Source organism: Amphiura filiformis, chromosome 7, assembly GCF_039555335.1.
Source record: "Amphiura filiformis chromosome 7, Afil_fr2py, whole genome shotgun sequence".
NCBI classification, from domain to species: domain Eukaryota; kingdom Metazoa; phylum Echinodermata; class Ophiuroidea; order Amphilepidida; family Amphiuridae; genus Amphiura; species Amphiura filiformis.
The window spans coordinates 45,123,064-45,145,217 of NC_092634.1; the positions used below are offsets into that span (position 1 = coordinate 45,123,064).

The window sequence follows — 22,154 nt, forward strand, 5'->3', positions numbered from 1 at the left end:
AATGAGCTGTGATAAATACAAATTATGCAGGAAACTCATTATTTTCTATTCGATACCATGACCCAATATAAAATGGACAGAAGTATGATGTGATCATGTTTGCTGAAGGAGATGTAGTAAAACATTGTAAAATATAGCCGACAATTTTTTAAGTATTTCCCCAAAATATATAAGTGTAATGTTAGTAACTATTTTCAACTGTTGCGATTTGGTCGTGCACAGCATCCTGCGAATGATAGTGAGGTTTGGCAAAAATGGGATTGATCATTTCATAGCGAGTGTGTAGAAGGATTCAAATATATAGTTCTTGAGTTATGTTGTAAAGAGGGCTGACCACCTCACCTTTGTAAAACGTACACAACTCATTAAGGGTACACGACGTATTGTTGGTAGAAGCAGCCAAAACAAAAATCGATATTCATTGTTTAAATCAATATATTATTGAAAAATAACACTTTGATGTTTTGCAGAAGTTCATACTACAAATCATATACTTTGAAAACATGCTTGATTTATTGTTGTTAATGAGTTATGTACGTTTTACAAAAGTGTTGTTGTTTCAGCCCTCTTTACAACATAACTCAAGAACCACAGGACTACAAAAGTATATCTGTGATATTTGAATTCTTCTACACGCTCGCTATGAAATGACCAATGCAATTTTTGCTGAATCTCACTACCATTCGTGAACTACCAAGTCGCAACAGTTTAAAATAGTTAACCTTAACAACAATAAAAAAAACAAGCTTTCAAGATTTGTAGGCTGAACTTATGCAAAACATCAAGTTGTTATTTTTCAATAATATATTGATTTAGACAATTAAAATTAATCTTTTTGACTGCCTCGACCAGCAATAGTTAGTCAAGCCTTAATACTTGAATTTCACCATTTTGTAAGCCAGTGTTTGCGAGATAACTTATATCGAATGAAAGGAAATTAATAATCGAGGGGAAAAAGAAAAGAACGAATGCAATTTTCGTGTTATATTTGGATGATTTATATATACTATGAAAGCTGTTCAAAAAGCTTTCTTGTTGATACATTGATGTCTGTTTTCATTAATTACAGTTGGAATAGAACATCAACGTTTCAGTCTGGTGACGGAACTTGGTTTGGCCGGTGAGTCACTTACTTTCAAAATTAATCACCAAACAGCAAATTCCTAATTGGGAGATAACATCTCAAAATTATATAAAGTGGACTGTTCCACGTAATTTTCGTATGTTTGGATGTTTTTGTCTGTTTGCTTTAATTACAGTTAGAATAGAACCGACGATCGTAACACTTCCTCATCAACGTTTCTGTCTGGTGACGGAACTTGGTTTTTGATGTCTATTTCTCGGCTTACGTCCAAATTCATTCGCCTGGTAATTTTTTTCTGGGACACCCTGTATAATATATTATTATGTTACCTGTATCACCTTGGGCTCAATTGATTCGCTAATCTGCAGTATAGAGCATACTAGGAAGTAAAACGTGGTAAAATAATAGCCGAAAGCTTGCTAAGTATCCCCAATACAATTATTTGAATTACACCAATTGCAAGCCAATGTTTGCCCGAAATGTTTGCAAGATAACATATTGAATCTGACTAGCCCAGGACGATTATATATAGCATGTTTTTAAATCATCGAATTCAAAATGAAGGAAATTAATTATTGAGAAAAAATGCAATTTTCGTGTATGTTTGGATGGTGTATAATATGAAAACTGTTCATAAAGTTATGTTGATACATTGATGTCTGTTTGCTTTAATCACAGTTGGAATAGAACCGACAATCATAACACTTCCTCATCAACGTTTCAGTCTGGTGACGGAACTTGGTTTGGCGGGTGAGTCACTTACTTTCAAAATGTTAATCACCAAACAGCAAAATCCTAATTGGGAGATAGCATCTCAAATAATGGGGACTGTTCCACATAATTTTAATATGGTTGTGGATATGATAACAGAATATGCATATGAGTCGTGATTATACAAAGTATGCAAGAAACTCATTCTTTTCAATTCGATAACATGGTCCAATATTAAATGGTATGGGCTGATCATGTTTGCAGAGGGAGATGTAGTTAAAACATTGTAAAATATAACCGACAATCTTGTGAGTATTTCCCCAAAATATATAATTTACTTGAATTCCACCAAATTGCAAGCTATAGTTTTCGAGATAACATATTGAAACTGACTAGCCCGGAACTATTATTATCATGTTTTAAAATCATCGAATTTCAATATGATGGAAATTAATTATTAAAGGAAAAAGAAAAAAAAATGCAATTTTCGTGTATGTTTGGATGGTGTATAATATGAAAACAGTCAAAGTCTTTTTGTTGATACATTGATGTCTGTTTGCTTTAATTACAGTTGGAATAGAACCGACGATCGTAACACTTCCTCATCAACGTTTCAGTCTGGTGACGGAACTTGGTTTGGCGGGTGAGTCACTTACTTTCAAAAATGTTAATCACCAAACAGCAAAATCCTAATTGGGAGATAACATCTCAAAATTATATAAAGTGGACTGTTCCACGTAATTTTCGTATGCCATATAATTATATTCATCATGCTCATGACTATGCAAAATTATTGTGGTTATACTTGGCAAGTATGCAAGAAACTCATTTCTTTTCAATTCGATACCGGGACAATATATATTAGAAATGGACAAGCATTTGAGCTGATCTTGATATTTGCTGAAGGAGATAAAGTAAAACATAATAAAATATAGCCGACAACTTATTAAGTATTTCACCAAAATATAATTATTTGAATTCCAACAGGTGGCAATTCTATGTGTTATTTTTCGCAAGATAGCATTTTTTAAACTGACCACAATATGGTTTAAGGGGGAGGGGGGGTCATGAATATGTCGGAGACTGGAGTCAAATGTTGTATGACCCCCCTATCACGAGCTAAATGTTTATGACCTCTATCTCGAGTCGAAAATGTTTATGCCCCCCCGAACTAAGGCGCGGAGCGCGCAGTAACTTAAAGTGCGCGAAGTGTATTAGAATTTGGATCGTAAGTGTAAAGAAGGCGCATTTTAAATATAGCATTACATCAATAAAGATTGCGCGCAGCGCTTGAAAATTTTGAGTCACCAGCCCTTAATGATAATTCTTTAACCCCCTATTTTTAGTGTAAAAAATTATACTCCCCCATTTTTGTTCGAAAAATTCTATGACCCCCTATACTCATTAACCCCCACCCCCATTCTGAAGAAAATGACAGCCTCTAAAATCATTTTCATAATATATCATAATTATTGGACAAAAAAGGTTTTGCGTTCTGTTTGCATTATGTTTGGATAATAATTTTTATATTTAATGCGAAAGCTGTTCAAACTAACGTCTTGTATGTTTGTCTTAATTACAGAAGTGAAGGTCGTAACACTTCCTCGTCAATGATATCATTTCTGTCAACTTGGTTTGGCGGGTGAGTAGGACCCTACCTACAATTGTCATACCAAACAACACAATCATGCTGGGAGATAACTTCCTGAATGATTTAAAAAATCGAAAGGCAGTATTTCCACATTTAAAAGTATCCCCCAAAATCCATTCCGATTTTGAAATTTTGACTGTTTAAGCATGGAAGTACTCTAGTACTTTAAGCGAGCAAGCAACCAAGCAATAAAAAAGGGAATGAACATCGACTATTCACATTTACACATTTAAAGAAGGAAAGTTTAAATAGAAACAGTACACTGGTCACTTTGGTTGATCTACTGTCTCCACGCGCGATCCGCTATCACACAACAATATGGGAAGATAACATTTTAGTCCGAGATTTTGCCAAAAGCTCTACTACATGGATCGAATCCATGGGTTCCTAAAGTCTCCCATGGAAAACAGGGTACTGAAAACCAGTACAGCATGTTCATATGGGCCATGAGTTGGTTGCCCTTAATAACTCCAAATTGACATAAGACATTGAATTTTATTTGCTCAATTTCATACCAAAATCAAGCAAAACATGGTTTTGTTATTGCAAAATATCATGGAAATCACAGGGTAGCTCAGGGTCATATCTGGTTACTGCAGTAGGCCACTTGAGGTAATCAATATTGGTACTTGAATGGCGTGACTCAGTGACTTTCTGCTCATTGTAAGACTGTAGTGTTACAAACTTGATTGCATAACATTAAGATTGCCAACTGATATCCTTTGTATTTGAGTTGTCAGTTGATGGTATTAGAACTGTCATGAAGAAAAACATTTTAAAAAATGTCAACAAAACATGCTACTGCAGAACTGTCCAAGTTCACACAGAGTATAATTTTTACCTATATCTAGGAACCTATGACGAAAAATAGTCCCAATGTTTTATGTTCAACTTTAGGAGAACAACACATTGTATAGCACACACCGACACCGCCTGGCTAATAATTATTTGGTGGAGCAGAGACACTAAAATGAATACACGGGATCGATACACGTGAATTGCTATGTACGATTTTGAGATCAGACGAAAATCTTCCGATACTGGGTTAGAAATTGATGAATATCTCCCGCAAATGAATTTTTCTCAAGAAACCAGATGTGGTCTCATACACTTGAAAATACGTGTTGAACAGATATGATAGTCGCTAGAATGCGCTTTGAAAATTGGCCGTGCGCTTTGAACTCAAAATTTGACCATTTTATATTGCGTTGCATTGCGTACAGCTGCACTCACTGTAGGCAGTATAAAAGTCGATGACCATTGAACTCAATGGGGTATACAAGCTTATTCACGCACAACCAAGATCGATTACCTGACTATTGTGAGTAGCCTTAGTTATGTCCCTCGACTAATTATTAGTTTTAAAGAGCTTTAAAGGTTTGAACCAAATGGCTAATCGTGGCTGTGGATTCAACCTACCATGGCGATTCCTGCCATGAAGATATAGGGTCGATGACACTGTGTAGCATCTGAGTTTGGAATAAATCTAATACCATGAATACTGGAACTTACAATCACAAATATAGAAACATACCTTATTCATACCTGTCACCTGTTTTATTGTATTATCTTGTGAATTGCCCCGTGGTACCGCAAGGTCTATACTCAGATTTATTTCTAAACTCTGTTTTCAAACTACTGTATGACTATACTGGAAGTATCTTTACATCATACATAGCATCATTTCCATCATCTTCATTTCTTCAGAGTTTGTCGTTTGAGAACTACAAGACGATTACCGGTCCTGGAAAGTTGACTTTGCTTTCTCCATCACTTAATACACGGGGAGGGGGGTATATCGTAAATATTTGGTGGGTATGCACCCCGGAATTTTGAGGTGGTTGGTCTTTGGGAGCTGACGGGGTATCAGTAAAAGGGGATCTTTTGGAGACGCGAACAATTAAAGGAGATCTTTTGGAGACGCGAACTGTCAAAATCAAGGGTCTTTCTTGGCTCTCTGGCGGAAATTCGCCTGAAAACCCCAGAAATGTGAGGACTGAGCAATTTAGGGGTCTTTTAGATCGTGACATCAAAATCAAGGGTCCTTTGGAGCTTTATTTTGGTCAAATTTAAGGGGTCTTTCGTAGCTGCGAAATCAAAAAAAAAAAAAAAAAAAAAAAAAAAAGAGGGAGGGAGGGTCGTTCCGTATGGTCATTTGTGTTAAGTGCCCCCGGTTAATTCAACAATAATGAATCATATTGTGGGATAGGCTTTTACGACGGGAATTCATAACAATTAGTGGGTTTTAGCGGGTTCGCCGTCGGACAAGTTTAGAACTGTCAAGCTTTCGTCAGGAGTAGCTCTGACTTCTTCAGGACAAAGTACCTAAGAATGAGACATGTAGACCGCCCTTGTCTACTGATGGCTCTGAAAAGAGCCGTTCACTGATGAATCATACCTGTTTGTTTTAATTACAGGAGGAACAGAAGTGACGATCCCAACACTTCATCATCATTCATGGCTGGTAATCAAAGTTGGTTCGGCAATCTAGGAAACTCGATGATAGACTCGCTGATAGACAACAGGACTAGTGAATCTCCTAATACTCCGGATTGGTTTATTAACTGGATCGTACAAAATGGAATCACCCAACTGATAGACGACTGGACAAGTGAATCTCCTAATACTCCGGATTGGTTTATTAACTGGATCGTACAAAATGGAATCACCCAACTGATAGACAACTTAACTAGTGAATCTCTTAATATTCCGGAATGGTTAATTAACTGGATCGTACAAAATGTAATCACTCGAATGGATTCCATTCCAAGTTGGTTTAACTTCTTGTCCATAATAACAGGGGATGCCAACAATATCCTGGCTAATATTGTGAACGTTTCAGAGCTGTTTAAATTCTTTTCGATGATCATACCAGAGTTTTCAAACAATATCCTGACCAATGTTGTCAAAGTCCCAGAGTTGTTTAATTATTTTGTTTTGTTTGTGGCGGAGGGTTTGGAGAGAATTCTACACCGGAAAGTTTTTGTAACGCTGCTGCTACAGTTGCATACAATGAAAGTATGTCGATAGAAGAATGGGTAGATCATCTACTTGACGCAGCATTCCTTGAGATAACCAATTTGACTCCTTTTATTTGTATGGCACGTTCAGCTAATGAGGACAGGGAAGGGGAGACACCTCTTGCTGTTCAGCTAGTACAATTTCTTTCAGAATATTACCCTTTCTTAGAAATGTTTTCAAGTTTTAATTTATTTGACCCAATTGAAGTATTTAGTGCCGCAATGACATATCTTGGAGGGTATCAGAAAACCGATTCTATGTGTTTAAATGCTTCTAATGATACAAGCGCATTTGCTAATAGTACAAAGATTACTTTTCTTTTAACTTTGACCGATGTTGATACGTGTATAGGATTTCTTGATGCGATTGAAAATGCAACAAATTTACCACCTTCATATGAGGTTCTAGGGAAGCCTTCGAACAGAATATTATGTGAAGCTATTGTTGGTACACTCAATGAAACCGCCAATTCTAATTTTGCAATATTCTTTGGCGCTAGGAGTCTTGTAGACTTGAGCGAAAGCATGATCTGCTACTTATCAACTGATGATCCCAAAGCTTGTCTGGCTGGTATAACCTCCATACCTAGAGAAATATTTGTTGACACCTGTTCGGAATTGGTTACTACAATTGTTGGTATACGTGATGAGCTTGATAACACAGGAGGCTTTCTTAACTGGGTGGCTGCAACTGCGATGGAATATATTTCCAATTGGGGAAGGTTCTTGTCTTTAATAGAAGATGTGTTTAACAATGTATTATCTACCACATTGACAAGACCACCAGAGCTTTTCATCTATGCTTTAAATTTTATATCTGTAGTCGCAGATGATAATCCTTCGGCAGGCGATGTGTGTGAAGCTGCGGCTACTATTGGTTACAATGAAAGCGCTTCGGTAGGAGATTTGGTGGATGACCTTCTTAATGTAACGTTCACAGAACTCGCGCAGGTTTCGCCAATTCTTTGTCAATGGCGAATAAATGTAAATGACAGCGGTCTAGGAAGGGATGGCACAGAACCACTCTTGATTGCGGTATTGAACGAACTGGAACGGATATTTGTAACACCGGGGTTCTCTGGGGAAGGTTTGCCTATTTTAGATCCAGTTGAAGTTTTGAGTGCCATTATTGCATTCTTAGGACAATATGAAGATACAGATTCCATGTGCGAACATGTTGCAAACCTAAACACATCTGAACAAGCGACAGATGCCTTTGTTAACAGTACAAAGACTACTTTTCTCTTAACTTTGAGCGATATTGATACGTGTATAGGATTTCTTGATGCGATTGAAAATGCAACAAATTTACCACCTTTGTTCGTTGACTCTGGGCCACCTAATGGATTGTTGTGTGGACGCGTTGTAGGTACACTCGATGAAACTCTCCGTTCTGATTTTGCAACAGTATTGTTTAGCGTTAGAAGTCTTCACGAATTGAGGAAAAATGTAGTTTGCTACACATATGATGATCTCAACACTTGTCTGAATAGTACATTCTTCATGCCTAGGGAAATATTTGTTGATAGTTGTTCGGAATTGTTTACACCAGCTTTTGGTATACGTGATGAGCTTATTTACACAGGGGGAATTCTAAACTGGGTGGGTGCAACTGCGATGGAATTTATTCCTAATTGGGGAAGGGTTGTGTCTTTAATTGGAGATGTGTCTGCCGAGGTGTTAGATGATGCATTGGAAAGACTGATAATGCCACCAGAGCTTTTCAACTATGTTATAAATCTGTTATCTGTAGTAAATGATAATCCTTCGGCAGACGTTTTGTGTGAAGCTGCGGCTACTGTTGGTTACAATGAAAGCGCTTCGGTAGAAGATTTGGTGGATGACCTTCTCAATGTACCGTTCACAGAACTCGCGCAAGTTTCGCAAATTCTTTGTCAATGGCGAGCAAGTATAAATGACAGCGGTCTAGGAAGGGATGGTACAGAACCACTGTTGATTGCAATTTTGAACGAGTTGGAACGAATATTTGTAAGTCCGGGGTTCTCTGGAGAAGGTTCGCCAATCTTGGATCCAGTTGAAGTTTTGAGTGCCATTATTGCATTCTTAGGACAATATGAAGATACTGATTCCATGTGCGAACATGTTGCAAATCTAAACACATCTGAACAAGCGACGGATGCATTTGTTAACACTACAAAGACTACTTTTCTTTTAACTTTGAGTGATGTTGATACGTGTATAGGATTTCTTGATGCGATTGAAAATGCAACAAATTTACCACCTTGGTACGTTGATTCTGGACCGCCTAATGGTTTATTGTGTGAACGCGTTGTCACGGTTGTAGGTACATTCGATGCAATTCTCCTTTCTGATTTTGCAACAGTGCTCTACAGCGCTAGAAGTCTTCACGAATTAAGGAAAATCATAGTTTGCTACATATCAACTGATGATCTGAACACTTGCCTGAATAGTACGTTCTTCATGCCTAGAGAAGTGTTTGTCGATAGCTGTTCAGAATTTCTTACTCCAGTGTTTGGTATACGTGATGAGCTTAATAACACAGGAGGGATTCTTAACTGGGTGGGTGCAACTGCGATGGAATATATTCCTAATTGGGGAAGGGTTGTGTCTTTAATTGGAGAGGTGTATGCCCAGGTGTTAGATGATATATTGGAAAGACTGATAATGCCACCAGAGATTTTCAACTATGTTATAAATCTTTTATCTGTAGTAAATAATAATCCTTCGGCAGACGATTTGTGTGAGGCTGCGGCTACCGTTGGTTACAATGAAAGCGCTTCGGTAGAAGATTTGGTGGATGACCTTCTCAATGTACCGTTCACAGAGCTCGCGCAAGTTTCGCCAATTCTTTGTCAATGGCGAGTAAGTGTAAATGACAGCGGTCTAGGAAGGGATGGTACAGAACCACTGTTGATTGCAATTTTGAACGAGGTGGAACGAATATTTGTAACACCGGGTTTCTCTGGGGAAGGTTCGCCTATTTTAGATCCAGTTGAAGTTTTGAGTGCCATTATTGCATTCTTAGGACAGTATGACGATACTGATTCCATGTGCGAACATGTTGCAAATCTAAACACGTCTGAACAAGCGACAGATGCATTTGTTAACAGTACAAAGACTACTTTTCTTTTAACTCTGAGCGATGTTGATACGTGTATAGGATTTCTTGATGCGATTGAAAATGCAACAAATTTACCACCTTGGTACGTTGATTCTGGGCCGCCTAATGGTTTATTGTGTGAACGCGTTGTCACGGTTGTAGGTACATTCGATGCAATTCTCCTTTCTGATTTTGCAACAGTGCTCTACAGCGCTAGAAGTCTTCACGAATTAAGGAAAATCATAGTGTGCTACATATCAACTGATGATCTCAACACTTGTCTGAATAGTACGTTCTTCATGCCTAGAGAGGTGTTTGTCGATAGCTGTTCAGAATTGCTTACTCCAGTTTTTGGTATACGTGATGAGCTTAAAAACACAGGAGGGATTCTTAACTGGGTCGCTGCAACTGCGATGGAATTTATTCCTAATTGGGGAAGGGTTGTGTCTTTAATTGGAGAGGTGTATGCCGATGTATTAGCTGATATATTGGAAAGACTGATAATGCCACCAGAGCTTTTCAACTATATTATAAATCTTTTATCTGTAGTAAATGATAACCCTTCGGCAGACGATTTGTGTGAAGCTGCGGCTACTGTTGGTTACAATGAAAGCGCTTCGGTAGAATATTTGGTGGATGACCTTCTCAATGTACCGTTCACAGAACTCGCGCAGATTTCACCAATTCTTTGTCAATGGCGAATAAGTGTAAATGACAGCGGTCTAGGAAGGGTCGGTACAGAACCACTCTTGATTGCAATTTTGAACGAGGTGGAACGAATATTTGTAACACCGGGGTTCTCTGGGGAAGGTTCGCCTATCTTAGATCCAGTTGAAGTTTTGAGTGCCATTATTACATTCTTAGGACAGTATGACGATACTGATTCCATGTGCGAACATGTTGCAAATCTAGACACATCTGAACAAGCGACGGATGCATTTGTTAACACTACAAAGACTACTTTTCTTTTAACTTTGAGCGATGTTGATACGTGTATAGGATTTCTTGATGCGATTGAAAATGCAACAAATTTACCACCTTGGTACGTTGATTCTGGGCCGCCTAATGGATTGTTGTGTGAACGCGTTGCCACGGTTGTAGGTACATTCGATGCAATTCTCCTTTCTGATTTTGCAACAGTGCTCTATAGCGTTAGAAGTCTTCACGAATTAAGGAAAATCATAGTTTGCTACATATCAACTGATGATCTCAACACTTGCCTGAATAGTACGTTCTTCATGCCTAGAGAAATGTTTGTCGATAGCTGTTCAGAATTGCTTACTCCAGTTTTTGGTATACGTGATGAGCTTAATAACACAGGGGGAATTCTAAACTGGGTGGCTGCAATTGCGATGGAATTTATTCCTAATTGGGGAAGGGTTGTGTCTTTAATTGGAGATGTGTATGCCGAGGTGTTAGATGATGCATTGGAAAGACTGATAATGCTACCAGAGCTTTTCAACTATGTTATAAATCTTTTATCTGTAGTAAATGATAATCCTTCGGCAGACGATTTATGTGAAGCTGCGGCTACTGTTGGTTACAATGAAAGCGCTTCGGTAGAAGATTTGGTGGATGACCTTCTCAATGTACCGTTCTCAGAACTCGCACAAGTTGCGCCAATTCTTTGTCAATGGCGAGTAAGTGTAAATGGCAGCGGTCTAGGAAGGGAAGGTACAGAACCACTCTTGATTGCAATTGTGAACGAGCTGGAACGAATATTTGTAACACCGGGGTTTTCTGGGAAAGGTTTGCCTATCTTAGATCCAGTTGAAGTTTTGAGTGCCATTATTACATTCTTAGGACAATATAACGATACTGATTCCATGTGCGAACATGTTGCAAATCTAAGCACGTCTGAACAAGCGACAGATGCATTTGTTAACAGTACAAAGACTACTTTTCTTTTAACTTTGAGCGATGTTGATACGTGTATAGGATTGCTTGATGCGATTGAAAATGCAACAAATTTACCACCTTTGTTCGTTGATTCTGGGCCGCCAAATGGATTGTTGTGTGGACGCGTTATAGGTACACTCGATGAAACTATCCGTTCTGATTTTGCAACATTATTGTTTAGCGCCGGAAGTCTTCATGAACTGAGGAATAATATAGTTTGTTACACATCCACTGATGATTTCAACACTTGTCTCAATAGTACGGTATTCATGCCTAGAGAAATATTTGTTGCCGACTGTTCGGAATTGGTTACTCCCGTTATTGGTATACGTGATGAGCTCGACAACAAAGGCGGGTTTCCTGACTGGGTGGCTGTAACTGCGATGGAATTTATTCCTAATTGGGAAAGGTTCTGGTCTTTAATTGGAGAGGTGTATACCAATGTGTTAATTGACACATTGACAAGACCACCAGAGCTTTATAACTATGTTCTAAATCTTATATCTGTAGTTTATGATTATGATTCCGTGGCAGAAGAATGGTGTGATGCTGCGGCTATTGTTGCTTACAATGAAAGCACTCCGATAGAAGAATTTGTGGATGAGCTTCTTAATGAGACAATCTCAGAACTCGCTCATGTTTTGCCAATTCTTTGTCAATGGCGAATAAGTGTAAATGACAGCGGTCTAGGGAGTGATAGTTCAGAACGAGTCTTGGTTGCGTTTTTGAAAGAGCTGGAACGAATATTTTTAACACCGGGGTTCTCTGGGGACGGTTTGCCTATCTTAGATCCAGTTGAAGTTTTAAGTGCCATTATTGCATTCTTAGGACAATATGAAGATACTGATTCCATGTGCGAACATGTTGCAAATCTGAACACATCTGAACATGCGACAGATGCCTTTGTAACAGAATTTGTTAATAGTACAAAAACTGCTTTACTTTTAACTTTGAGCGATGTTGATACGTGTATAGGATTTCTTGATGCGATTGAAAATGCTACAAATTTATCACCTTGGTACGATGATTTTGGGCCGCCTAATTCGTACCGGTGTGAAAGCGTTATAGATAGACTGGATGAAACTCTCCGTTCAGATTATGCAACAGCGTTTTTTAGCGCTAGAAGTCTTCTCGAACTAAGAAGAATCAGATTTTGCTACGGATTTAGTGATCCCGACACTTGTCTGAGTAATACGGTCTTCATGCCTAGAGAAATATTTGTCGATAACTGTTCAGAATTGGTCATTCCCCTTATTGGTATACGTGATGAGCTCGACGACGTAAATGGGTTTGGTAACTGGGTGTTTGAAACTGCGATGGAATTTATTCCTAATTGGAGAAGGTTCTTGTCTTTAATATCAGATACTTATAACAATGTATTAGTTTCTACATTGTTAAGACCACCAGAGTTTTTCAACTATGTTCTAAATTTTATAGCTGTAGTCTCAGATAATGCTCCTTCACCAGAAGATCTGTGTGAAGCTGCGGCTACTGTTGTTTACAATGAAAGCGCTTCGGTAGAAGAATTGCTGGATGACCTTCTCAATTTAACGTTCACAGAACTCGCGCAAGTTTCACCAATTCTTTGTCAATGGCGAGTAAGTGTAAATGATAGTGGTCTTGGATGGGATGGTACAGAACCACTCCCCTTGTTAGCGTTTTTCAACGAGTTGGAACGAATATTCTTAACACCGGGGTTCTCTGGAGAAGGTTCGCCTATCTTAGATCCAGTTGAAGTTTTTAGTGCCATTATTACATTCTTGGGACAATATGAAGATACTGATTCCATGTGCGAATATGTTGCAAATCTAAACACATCTGAACAAGCGACAGATGCATTTGTTAACAGTACAAAGACTACTTTTCTTTTAACTTTGAGCGATGTTGATACGTGTATAGGATTTCTTGATGCGATCGAAAACGCAACGAATTTACCACCTTGGTACGATGATTCTGGGCCGCCTAATGAATTCTTGTGTGAACGTGTTGTAGGTATACTCGATGCAACTCTTCGTTCTGAATTTGCAACAGTATTGTTTAGCGCTGGAAATCTTAACGAATTGAGTAAAATCATAGTTTGCTACAGATCATCTGATGATCCTGACACTTGTCTGGCTAGTTATACCTCCATACCTAGAGACATATTTGTCGATAGCTGTTTGGATTTGTTTACTCCAGTTTTTGGTATACGTGATGAGCTGCATGATAACACAGAAGGGATTCTTACCTGGGTGGCTGCAACTGCGATGGAATTTATTCCTAATTGGGAAAGGTTCTTGACTTTAATGGCAGATGTGTATGCCGTGGTGTTAGAGGATACATTGGAAAGACTGACAATACCACCAGAGCTTTTCAACTATGTTATAAATCTTTTATCTGTAGTAAATGATAATCCTTCGGCAGACGATTTGTGTGAAGCTGCGGCTACTGTTGGTTACAATGAAAGTGCTTCGGTAGAAGATTTGGTGGATGACCTTCTCAATGTACCGTTCACAGAACTCGCGCAAGTTGCGCCAATTCTTTGTCAATGGCGAGTAAGTGTAAATGTCAGCGGTCTAGGAAGGGACGGTACAGAACCACTCTTGATTGCAATTTTGAACGAGGTGGAACGAATATTTGTAACACCGGGGTTCTCTGGGGAAGGTTCGCCTATCTTAGATCCAGTTGAAGTTTTGAGTGCCATTATTGCATTCTTAGGACAGTATGGAGATACTGATTCCATGTGTGAACATGTTGCAAATCTAAGCACGTCTGAACATGCGACAAATGCATTTATTAACAGTACAAAGACTACTTTTCTCTTAACTTTGAGCGATGTTGATACGTGTATAGGATTTCTTGATGCGATTGAAAATGCAACAAATTTACCACCTTTGTTCGTTGATTCTGGGCCGCCTAATGGATTGCTGTGTGAACGCGTTGTGGGTACACTCGATGCAACTCTCCGTTCTGATTTTGCAACAGTATTGTTTAAGGCTGGAAGTCTTAACGAATTGAGTAAAATCATATTTTGCTACATATTAACTGATGATCCTGACACTTGTCTGGCTAGTTATACCTCCATACCTAGAGAAATATTTGTTGATAGCTGTTCAGAATTGCTTACTCCAGTGTTTGGTATACGTGATGAGCTTGATAACACAGAAGGGATTCTTAAAACTGCAACTGCGATGGAATTTATTCCTAATTGGGAAAGGTTCTTGACTTTAATGGGAGATGTGTATGCCGTGGTGTTAGAGGATACATTGGAAAGACTGACAATACCACCAGAGCTTTTCGAGTATGTTATAAACCTTTCATCTGTAGCAGATGATAATCCTTCGGCAGACGCTTTGTGTGAAGCTGCGGCTACCGTTGGTTACAATGAAAGCACTTCGGTAGAAGATTTGGTGGATGACCTTCTCAATGTACCGTTCACAGAACTCGCGCAAGTTGCGCCAATTCTTTGTCAATGGCGAGTAAGTGTCAATGACAGCGGTCTTGGAAGGATGGTACAGAACCACTGTTGATCGCAATTTTGAACGAGCTGGAACGAATATTTGTGACACCGGGGTTCTCTGGGGAAGGTTTTCCTTTCTTACACCCAGTTGAATTTTTGAGTGCCATTATTGCATTCTTAGGACAGTATGACGATACTGATTCCATGTGCGAACATGTTGCAAATCTAAGCACGTCTGAACAAGAGACATATGCATTTGTTAACAGTACAAAGACTACTTTTCTTTTAACTCTGAGTGATGTTGATACGTGTATAGGATTTCTTGATGCGATTGAAAATGCAACAAATTTACCACCTTTGTTTGTTGACTCTGGGCCACCTAATGGATTCTTGTGTGAAAGTGTTGTAGGTACACTCGATGCAACTCTCCGTTCTGATTTTGCAACAGTATTGTTTAAGGCTGGAAGTCTTAACGAATTGAGTAAAATCATATTTTGCTACATATTAACTGATGATCCTGACACTTGTCTGGCTAGTTATACCTCCATACCTAGAGAAATATTTGTTGATAGCTGTTCAGAATTGCTTACTCCAGTGTTTGGTATACGTGATGAGCTTGATAACACAGAAGGGATTCTTAACTGGGTGGCTGCAACTGCGATGGAATTTATTCCTAATTGGGAAAGGTTCTTGACTTTAATGGGAGATGTGTATGCCGTGGTGTTAGAGGATACATTGGAAAGACTGACAATACCACCAGAGCTTTTCGACTATGTTATAAATCTTTTATCTGTAGCAGATGATAATCCTTCGGCAAACGCTTTGTGTGAAGCTGCGGCTACCGTTGGTTACAATGAAAGCACTTCGGTAGAAGATTTGGTGGATGACCTTCTCAATGTACCGTTCACAGAACTCGCGCAAGTTGCGCCAATTCTTTGTCAATGGCGAGTAAGTGTAAATGACAGCGGTCTTGGAAGGGATGGTACAGAACCACTGTTGATCGCAATTTTGAACGAGCTGGAACGAATATTTGTGACACCGGGGTTCTCTGGGGAAGGTTTTCCTTTCTTACACCCAGTTGAAATTTTGAGTGCCATTATTGCATTCTTAGGACAGTATGACGATACTGATTCCATGTGCGAACATGTTGCAAATCTAAGCACGTCTGAACAAGAGACATATGCATTTGTTAACAGTACAAAGACTACGTTTCTTTTAACTCTGAGTGATGTTGATACGTGTATAGGATTTCTTGATGCGATTGAAAATGCAACAAATTTACCACCTTTGTTTGTTGACTCTGGGCCACCTAATGGATTCTTGTGTGAAAGTGTTGTAGGTACACTCGATGCAACGCTTCGTTCTGATTTTGCAACAGTATTGTTCAGGGCTGGAAATCTTAACGAACTCAGCAAGATCATAATTTGCTACATATCAACTGATGATCCCGACACGTGTCTAAATAGTACGTTCGTGCCTAGAGATTTATTTGTTGATAGCTGTTTGGATTTGTTTACTCCCGTTTTTGGCATACGGGATGAGCTTAACAACGCAGGAGGCTTTCTTAACTGGGTGGCTGCAACTGCGATGGAATCTATTTCCAATTGGGGAAGGTTCTTGTCTTTAATAGAAGATGTGTTTAACAATGTGTTATCTACCACATTCACAAGAACACCAGAGCTTTTCAACTATGTGCTGAATTTTATAGGTGTAGTCTCAGATGATGATCATTCGGCAGACGATTTATGTGAAGCTGCGGCTACTGTTGGTTATAATGAAAGCGCTTCGGTAGAAGAAATGGTGGATGACCTTTTTGATGTAACGTTCACAGAACTCGCGCACATTTCGCCAATTCTTTGTCAATGGCGGGTAAGTGTTATGGGAATCAATAGTACAGAATCACCGTTGATTAATTTTTTAACCGAACTGGAACGATTGTTTTTAACACCGGGGTTTTCTAAGGAAGGTTTGCCTATCTTAGATCCAGTTGAAGTTTTGAGTGGCATTATTACATTCTTAGGACAATATGAAGATACTGATTCCATGTGCGAACATGTTGCGATTTTCAATACCACTGGAGAAGCCACAGATGTCATGTTAGCAGAATTTGTAAACCGGACAAAAGCTATTTTTTATCAATCATTGAGAAATGCTGATACATGTGTAGCACTTTTCGAAGTAATTGAGGAGGTATCGGGTGTTCCAAATATTTTCAGTTCTTTTGGTCTTACCACATCTGTATGTTACTCATTTGTAGGAATTCGGAACCAACTTTTTGAAACCCTTGAGGGGTTTTATCGCGCCAATAGTGTCCAAGAAGTTGTTCAAAATGTATGTTATTTTGCAACCAATGACGTAAACAATGCCGTCTGTATAGTTCTGAGCAGTATTTCCAGAGAAATGGCCGTCGATAGTTGTGTCTATTTGATCTCTCCTCTTTTTGATGACCGTGCAACAGATTGGTTGTCATTATGGCTTGAACTATTAGACGAGTTGAGAACAAGTCCTTTTAATGAAATTTTACAGATACTGGACGTTCGTTTTGGGCTTAAGGAAATTAACAATGGCTACCATGTTTGTTATGCTGGAATTGAATTCATCATTGCCGATCAGGTCGAAAAGCTAAATTTCTTTCAAAGATCTCTTGAATCACTAATAGATTTCTATTTACCGTTTATATGCGAGGTAGGTGATAGAGTTAACGAGATGGATGGTTTTTTTGGTATGTTTGTGAACTTACTTACTGGGATTATGTCCGATTCTGGCATTTTTATATTTCCTAACAGACCAGATCAGTTATGTCAACTCTTAAATGCAAGTAGATCTGATTCAAACATTTTGAATATTACAACAAGTTTATCTGCTGCAGTGATTTCGCATGCAACGAAAATGATAGAAAGAGAAGATTCTTGTGCTAGGCTTATGAATATTGTTTTCCCATTTCTATCGAACGCCATGTTTCTTGAAATCAATATTTCGCCCCCAATGTTCTGTAAAAAGCTCGTGAAAGCTGTCAGTAATGAACCTGACAGTGACGTACCTGTATCTGAGTTTAAGAAGGCTATTGAAACTCCTGAAGTTGTATCTGATGCCATTACATTTCTCAACGTACTTCGTGAGATGTGTATACAATTTGAAGATATCATGACTGTTGATGACACCCCTGGTCTCATTCGCATGTGTGATGCGATTAGAAAAAGAGACCTTTATGACCTTTCATATGCGTGTAGACAGGTTATGGTGCCACTACTAAAACACGGTGAAGACCATCCGGTTTCTTTGCGAGACATTCCAGTAGGTCGTGAATTTTTAAAAGCCCTTCTGCCGTTGGCCAACTATCCCGTGTGGGAAGAACCATCTACGGTTTGTCCGGCAACAGAAACCCTGATCAATTCAGAGGTCAGTTTAGAATTTCTAGTAAAGAAGACACTAACGCATTGGTTGCGAATAGGCATCGAGGTGTCGGCTGAAATTTGTGCCGAACTTGACAAAGTATACAACTATATGAAGCCACATAATTATGGTTCTAATTCAAATGTGGCGCTCAATTATGATAGACGATATAACGCTATATGGAATGCAGTAGCGAAGATATTTGATTTCAAGAACCCTGGTGAATTATGCAGTGCTACGACTCGTGCTCTTACATCTAGGGGATTTGGTGAAATGGATAATCTTACAGATGTAATGACGAAAAGAATTTATGATATGGGTGACGATGTGATGGCCTGTACAGAAGGAGTGAATGGCGTGTCGAATTTATTGGATGTGCAGATAGATTTTGACGGCAGGGATCCTACTTATGTCTATACAGGCTATACCACGGCACATCCATTTTGCGTGGATTTTGTAGATATCATGACAGGAGGTAAGTAATATGTGATGCGATCAATCAAAATGAATCAGATGTCGTGAATATTGATTTTGAGATAAAGGCAACAATAGTATCATAATTCCTTTGTATTTCATTGTTCTGAGCATCACTAAAATGGCCATATCTCTGGAACCGTAAATCAAATTATGATGGGGGTTTCAGCAAAATATAGCTCTGAGTGTGGCTTATGTAATAAAATTGGAAACTGAATTTTGAATTTGATCGACATCAGACTCATTTTGCTTGATCTAGTACAGGAGCAGCAACCTCAAAAAAATGTACCCTAGCCCTAGCATACTTGAGGGGAAGTGTGTGCGTACACAAATCCCAATTCAATGTGGAGAATAAATCAAGGACCCACCGGCGATAAGTAGCTTATTACATGCATTCGACCACTTTTAACATGTTTAAGCTGTCATGACCACAAGGATATGACTCAGATGGGTATTGGCCTTTTCGTTAAATTCCATACGCCTTTACAAGTACACCCGAGATGTCGTCATTTGACGTCACGCCGGCGTCAATAAAATTGCGACTCCTCCTATTTCGGCAACAACAATTTTATGACACCACCACCACCGATACACCTTACCCTCTAAACAAGCTAAGATTGTATAGAAATCAGTCTTTTTGAATAAAATAAACACATTATCTGTGGTCATCTTGCATCTTGTGACTCTCTACATTTTGGTCATCAAAAATTTTATGACCCTTTCCAAAGGGTCCCCAATATATTTTGGACCCCCTTTCCGAAAAAAATGATAGCCCCCAAATAACATTGTGGAACGCACACAGTACCCCATAAGGATATAACCCAGAAGGGTATTCTGGAGCTTACACAAGTATCCCATGAGAATGACGTGAGAAGACGGAGTGTCATGGGCTTTTACGCTAATTCCGCTTTTTTGACGAAGGGAACTAAAGAAAATGAAGAGAAAAAGATGTTTTCTCCGTTCCGGTTTTAAAACAATGAACCATTGGTTGCGGGGGACAAGACCGGAGATAGCAAGCCATGAGTAAATACGCTGTCCGGCCAACGTTTGTTATGTATTTAATGTGTGCTCGGATGATTGCGCAATCGGATCACGTTTACAGTCGCTTTGTGCTGTGGTATTTACTTTTCTCATTTTACTCTCATTTTACAGATCCGATTCGGTTAGTGTCAAAGGTCAGAAAAGCATGGAAAGGGGGTTTCGTAGGATTCGTTGACGTCAAACTACCCAGAGATACATTAGAAGGCTGGTCGATGGTGCTCAAATTCACTCGTAAAATATTTGACTTTAAGGTAGGAAGATGACATTGAAATACATTTAAAATAACTTATATATTCTACACTGATTACAAAAAGCTCACAATAAAACTCTGAGCAACAGAGGTCCATGGGGGATATTTGGCATTTTGAATTATTTTGGCACATGATCAGAGTGAATTTTGTTGAGAAACGGGCTCCTTTCCCTTCACTTTTCCTTTGCCTTCCCTATTTTTTCGGGGGCACTTTTATCTTCCATTTTTGTCAAAAAAGTGGTATTTTACACTATTTTTGACCACTGAGCAGGATGACAATTTGATGAGAAACAGGCTCCTTTCCCTTTTCTTTTCCTTTGCCTTTGTTGGATGGGGGGGGGGGGTACTTTTCTCTCTCATTTTTTGTCAGGGACTCCGAGGCCCTCCATAATTTTGAAAATGTACCCAAAGTGCCTGTGGTAAATAAAGCAAATATGTATGCCCCCTTGTAATTCACACGGGTACACGTAATTATTGCACCACCATTACAAAATCGAAACAATACAACAAGAATGCACCAGATTATAGCCATTATATTTTATTGACCATTCATTATCATTTGTATTCACATCTAATAAAATGTATTAGGCAATGTAACCATACATTTACCCTTTTTAAGCTTCACCATTTATGATTCGTTCCCCACAAAACCCGACACAATCATGTCGGCAAACATTTATTTTGCGACAACGCCCTTTAAAAAAGAAGCTGGCGGTGCAGCTCCCGGTTACAGGGAGAGTTGTCTATCCCTGACCATGATGACGAAACGAATGATCATTTGGACCCATGCCACTCCATCCAATTGTAAAGCCGTTTCTAAAAGTATTTATATTGTATTGTAAAATAGGTATGACCTTTTTTCATTATTTATTTGCTGTCAGTTTTTGTGGACTCAGTTGAGCTATGTCTCTCAACGTGCCCCCCCCAACAACAACGTACTGTTTACACAATTGACCTTTTCAGTAAATCCCATAATTCTTACGGTTAAACCTGAGATGTCGTCATTTTACGTCACCCCGATTGCTGATGTGCATCTAAAGCGATTGCGCATTTCAAAGCGGCCCCGGGTCAAAGCCATGATGTGCGCAGTAACAAGTGCGCATCAGCGAGACGACATCGCGAGTCTAAGCGCAAAGAATTACGAGGTTTACAGAAACGGTAAATTGGGTCCAATCTCTTACTTTTTTACCCTTCTAAATATCATTTCAGATTCTCGAATGCGAAGCAGTAGTCGATCACATTTCTTTAAATAAGAAGCAGGTGGTAGTAGTGAACACCGATAAAAGTGCCTTTATAACAGCTGGGACAAAACTACGCATCGTCTTCGTAGTCAACGTGTACAAGGGCATTGCTTCTACACGTGGACTTAGAGCCAATGTTGATTTCTACCCCCAACGGCTTTTTTAAAGGAGGATAATTCGATTTCATTATGTTCTATATCCATCATGTATGGTTGAACATTATTGAAAGGACACTATTTTTTATTTCGTGTTCTATTTCCACAATGGTTTAATGAACTCGACCGCCTACACAGGGAGTTTCAGTGGCGGCGCTACGGGGGGGCAAGGGGTCCCCCAAATATTTTTCTTGCCCCCCCAGTTTGACCCCCACTTTTGAGGCAAAAAAACCCCAAATCACGTCAATTTGCCAATTTTGCCCCCCTGAAATTCCCTCCCCCCCCCCGAAAAAAATTCCTGGCGCCGCCACTGGGGAGTTTCCGTGTGTTATGAGGTTTTGAAGGCCGCCTTATAGAGCTTCACAGAAACTGTGTTTCTAAATATAATTTCAGATACTCGAATGGAGTATAAGGCAAAAAAGTCGAACACGTTACTTCAGATACAACACAAGTTCTAGTACTTAGTGAAACGGATAAATGCCCCAAAGCCAAAAACAACCGCGTCGTCTTCATAGTATATACAAGGGTCTAAGAGCCAAAGTTGATTCCTACCTACGCAACGGCTTTTTAAAACCAGGATGATCCGATATGCTCTATATATTTCTATTTCTAGTTCTAGTTGGTTACAACTCAACACCAGTGGCGTAGCCAGTGGGGGCCATGGGGCCGGTGCGCCCCCCCCTCGTCATGGCCGTCGGTTCATGTAAGGCCGTC

At 39.2% G+C, this 22,154-nt stretch overlaps 1 protein-coding gene across 1 annotated transcript; it reads left to right on the plus strand.

Annotated features, from left to right (window-relative positions):
- Positions 1-14,979: 14,979 nt before the first annotated feature.
- On the plus strand, positions 14,980-21,586 carry LOC140157222 (uncharacterized). Its single transcript, XM_072180339.1, has 3 exons — positions 14,980-18,754; positions 19,906-20,045; positions 21,254-21,586. The coding sequence occupies exons 1-3, from the start codon at positions 15,091-15,093 to the stop codon at positions 21,449-21,451; spliced, it is 4,002 nt and encodes a 1,333-aa protein (XP_072036440.1). The 5' UTR covers positions 14,980-15,090; the 3' UTR covers positions 21,452-21,586.
- The last annotated feature ends 568 nt before the right edge of the window (positions 21,587-22,154 follow it).

Coding starts and splice junctions, on each gene's coding strand:
- LOC140157222 (XM_072180339.1), top strand. CDS start 15,091: ATGTGCGAACATGTTGCAAATCTAAGCACGTCTGAACAAGAGACATAT. Junction 18,755..19,905: donor TGTAGATATCATGACAGGAG/GTAAGTAATATG, acceptor CTCATTTTACAG/ATCCGATTCGGTTAGTGTCA. Junction 20,046..21,253: donor GTAAAATATTTGACTTTAAG/GTAGGAAGATGA, acceptor ATATCATTTCAG/ATTCTCGAATGCGAAGCAGT.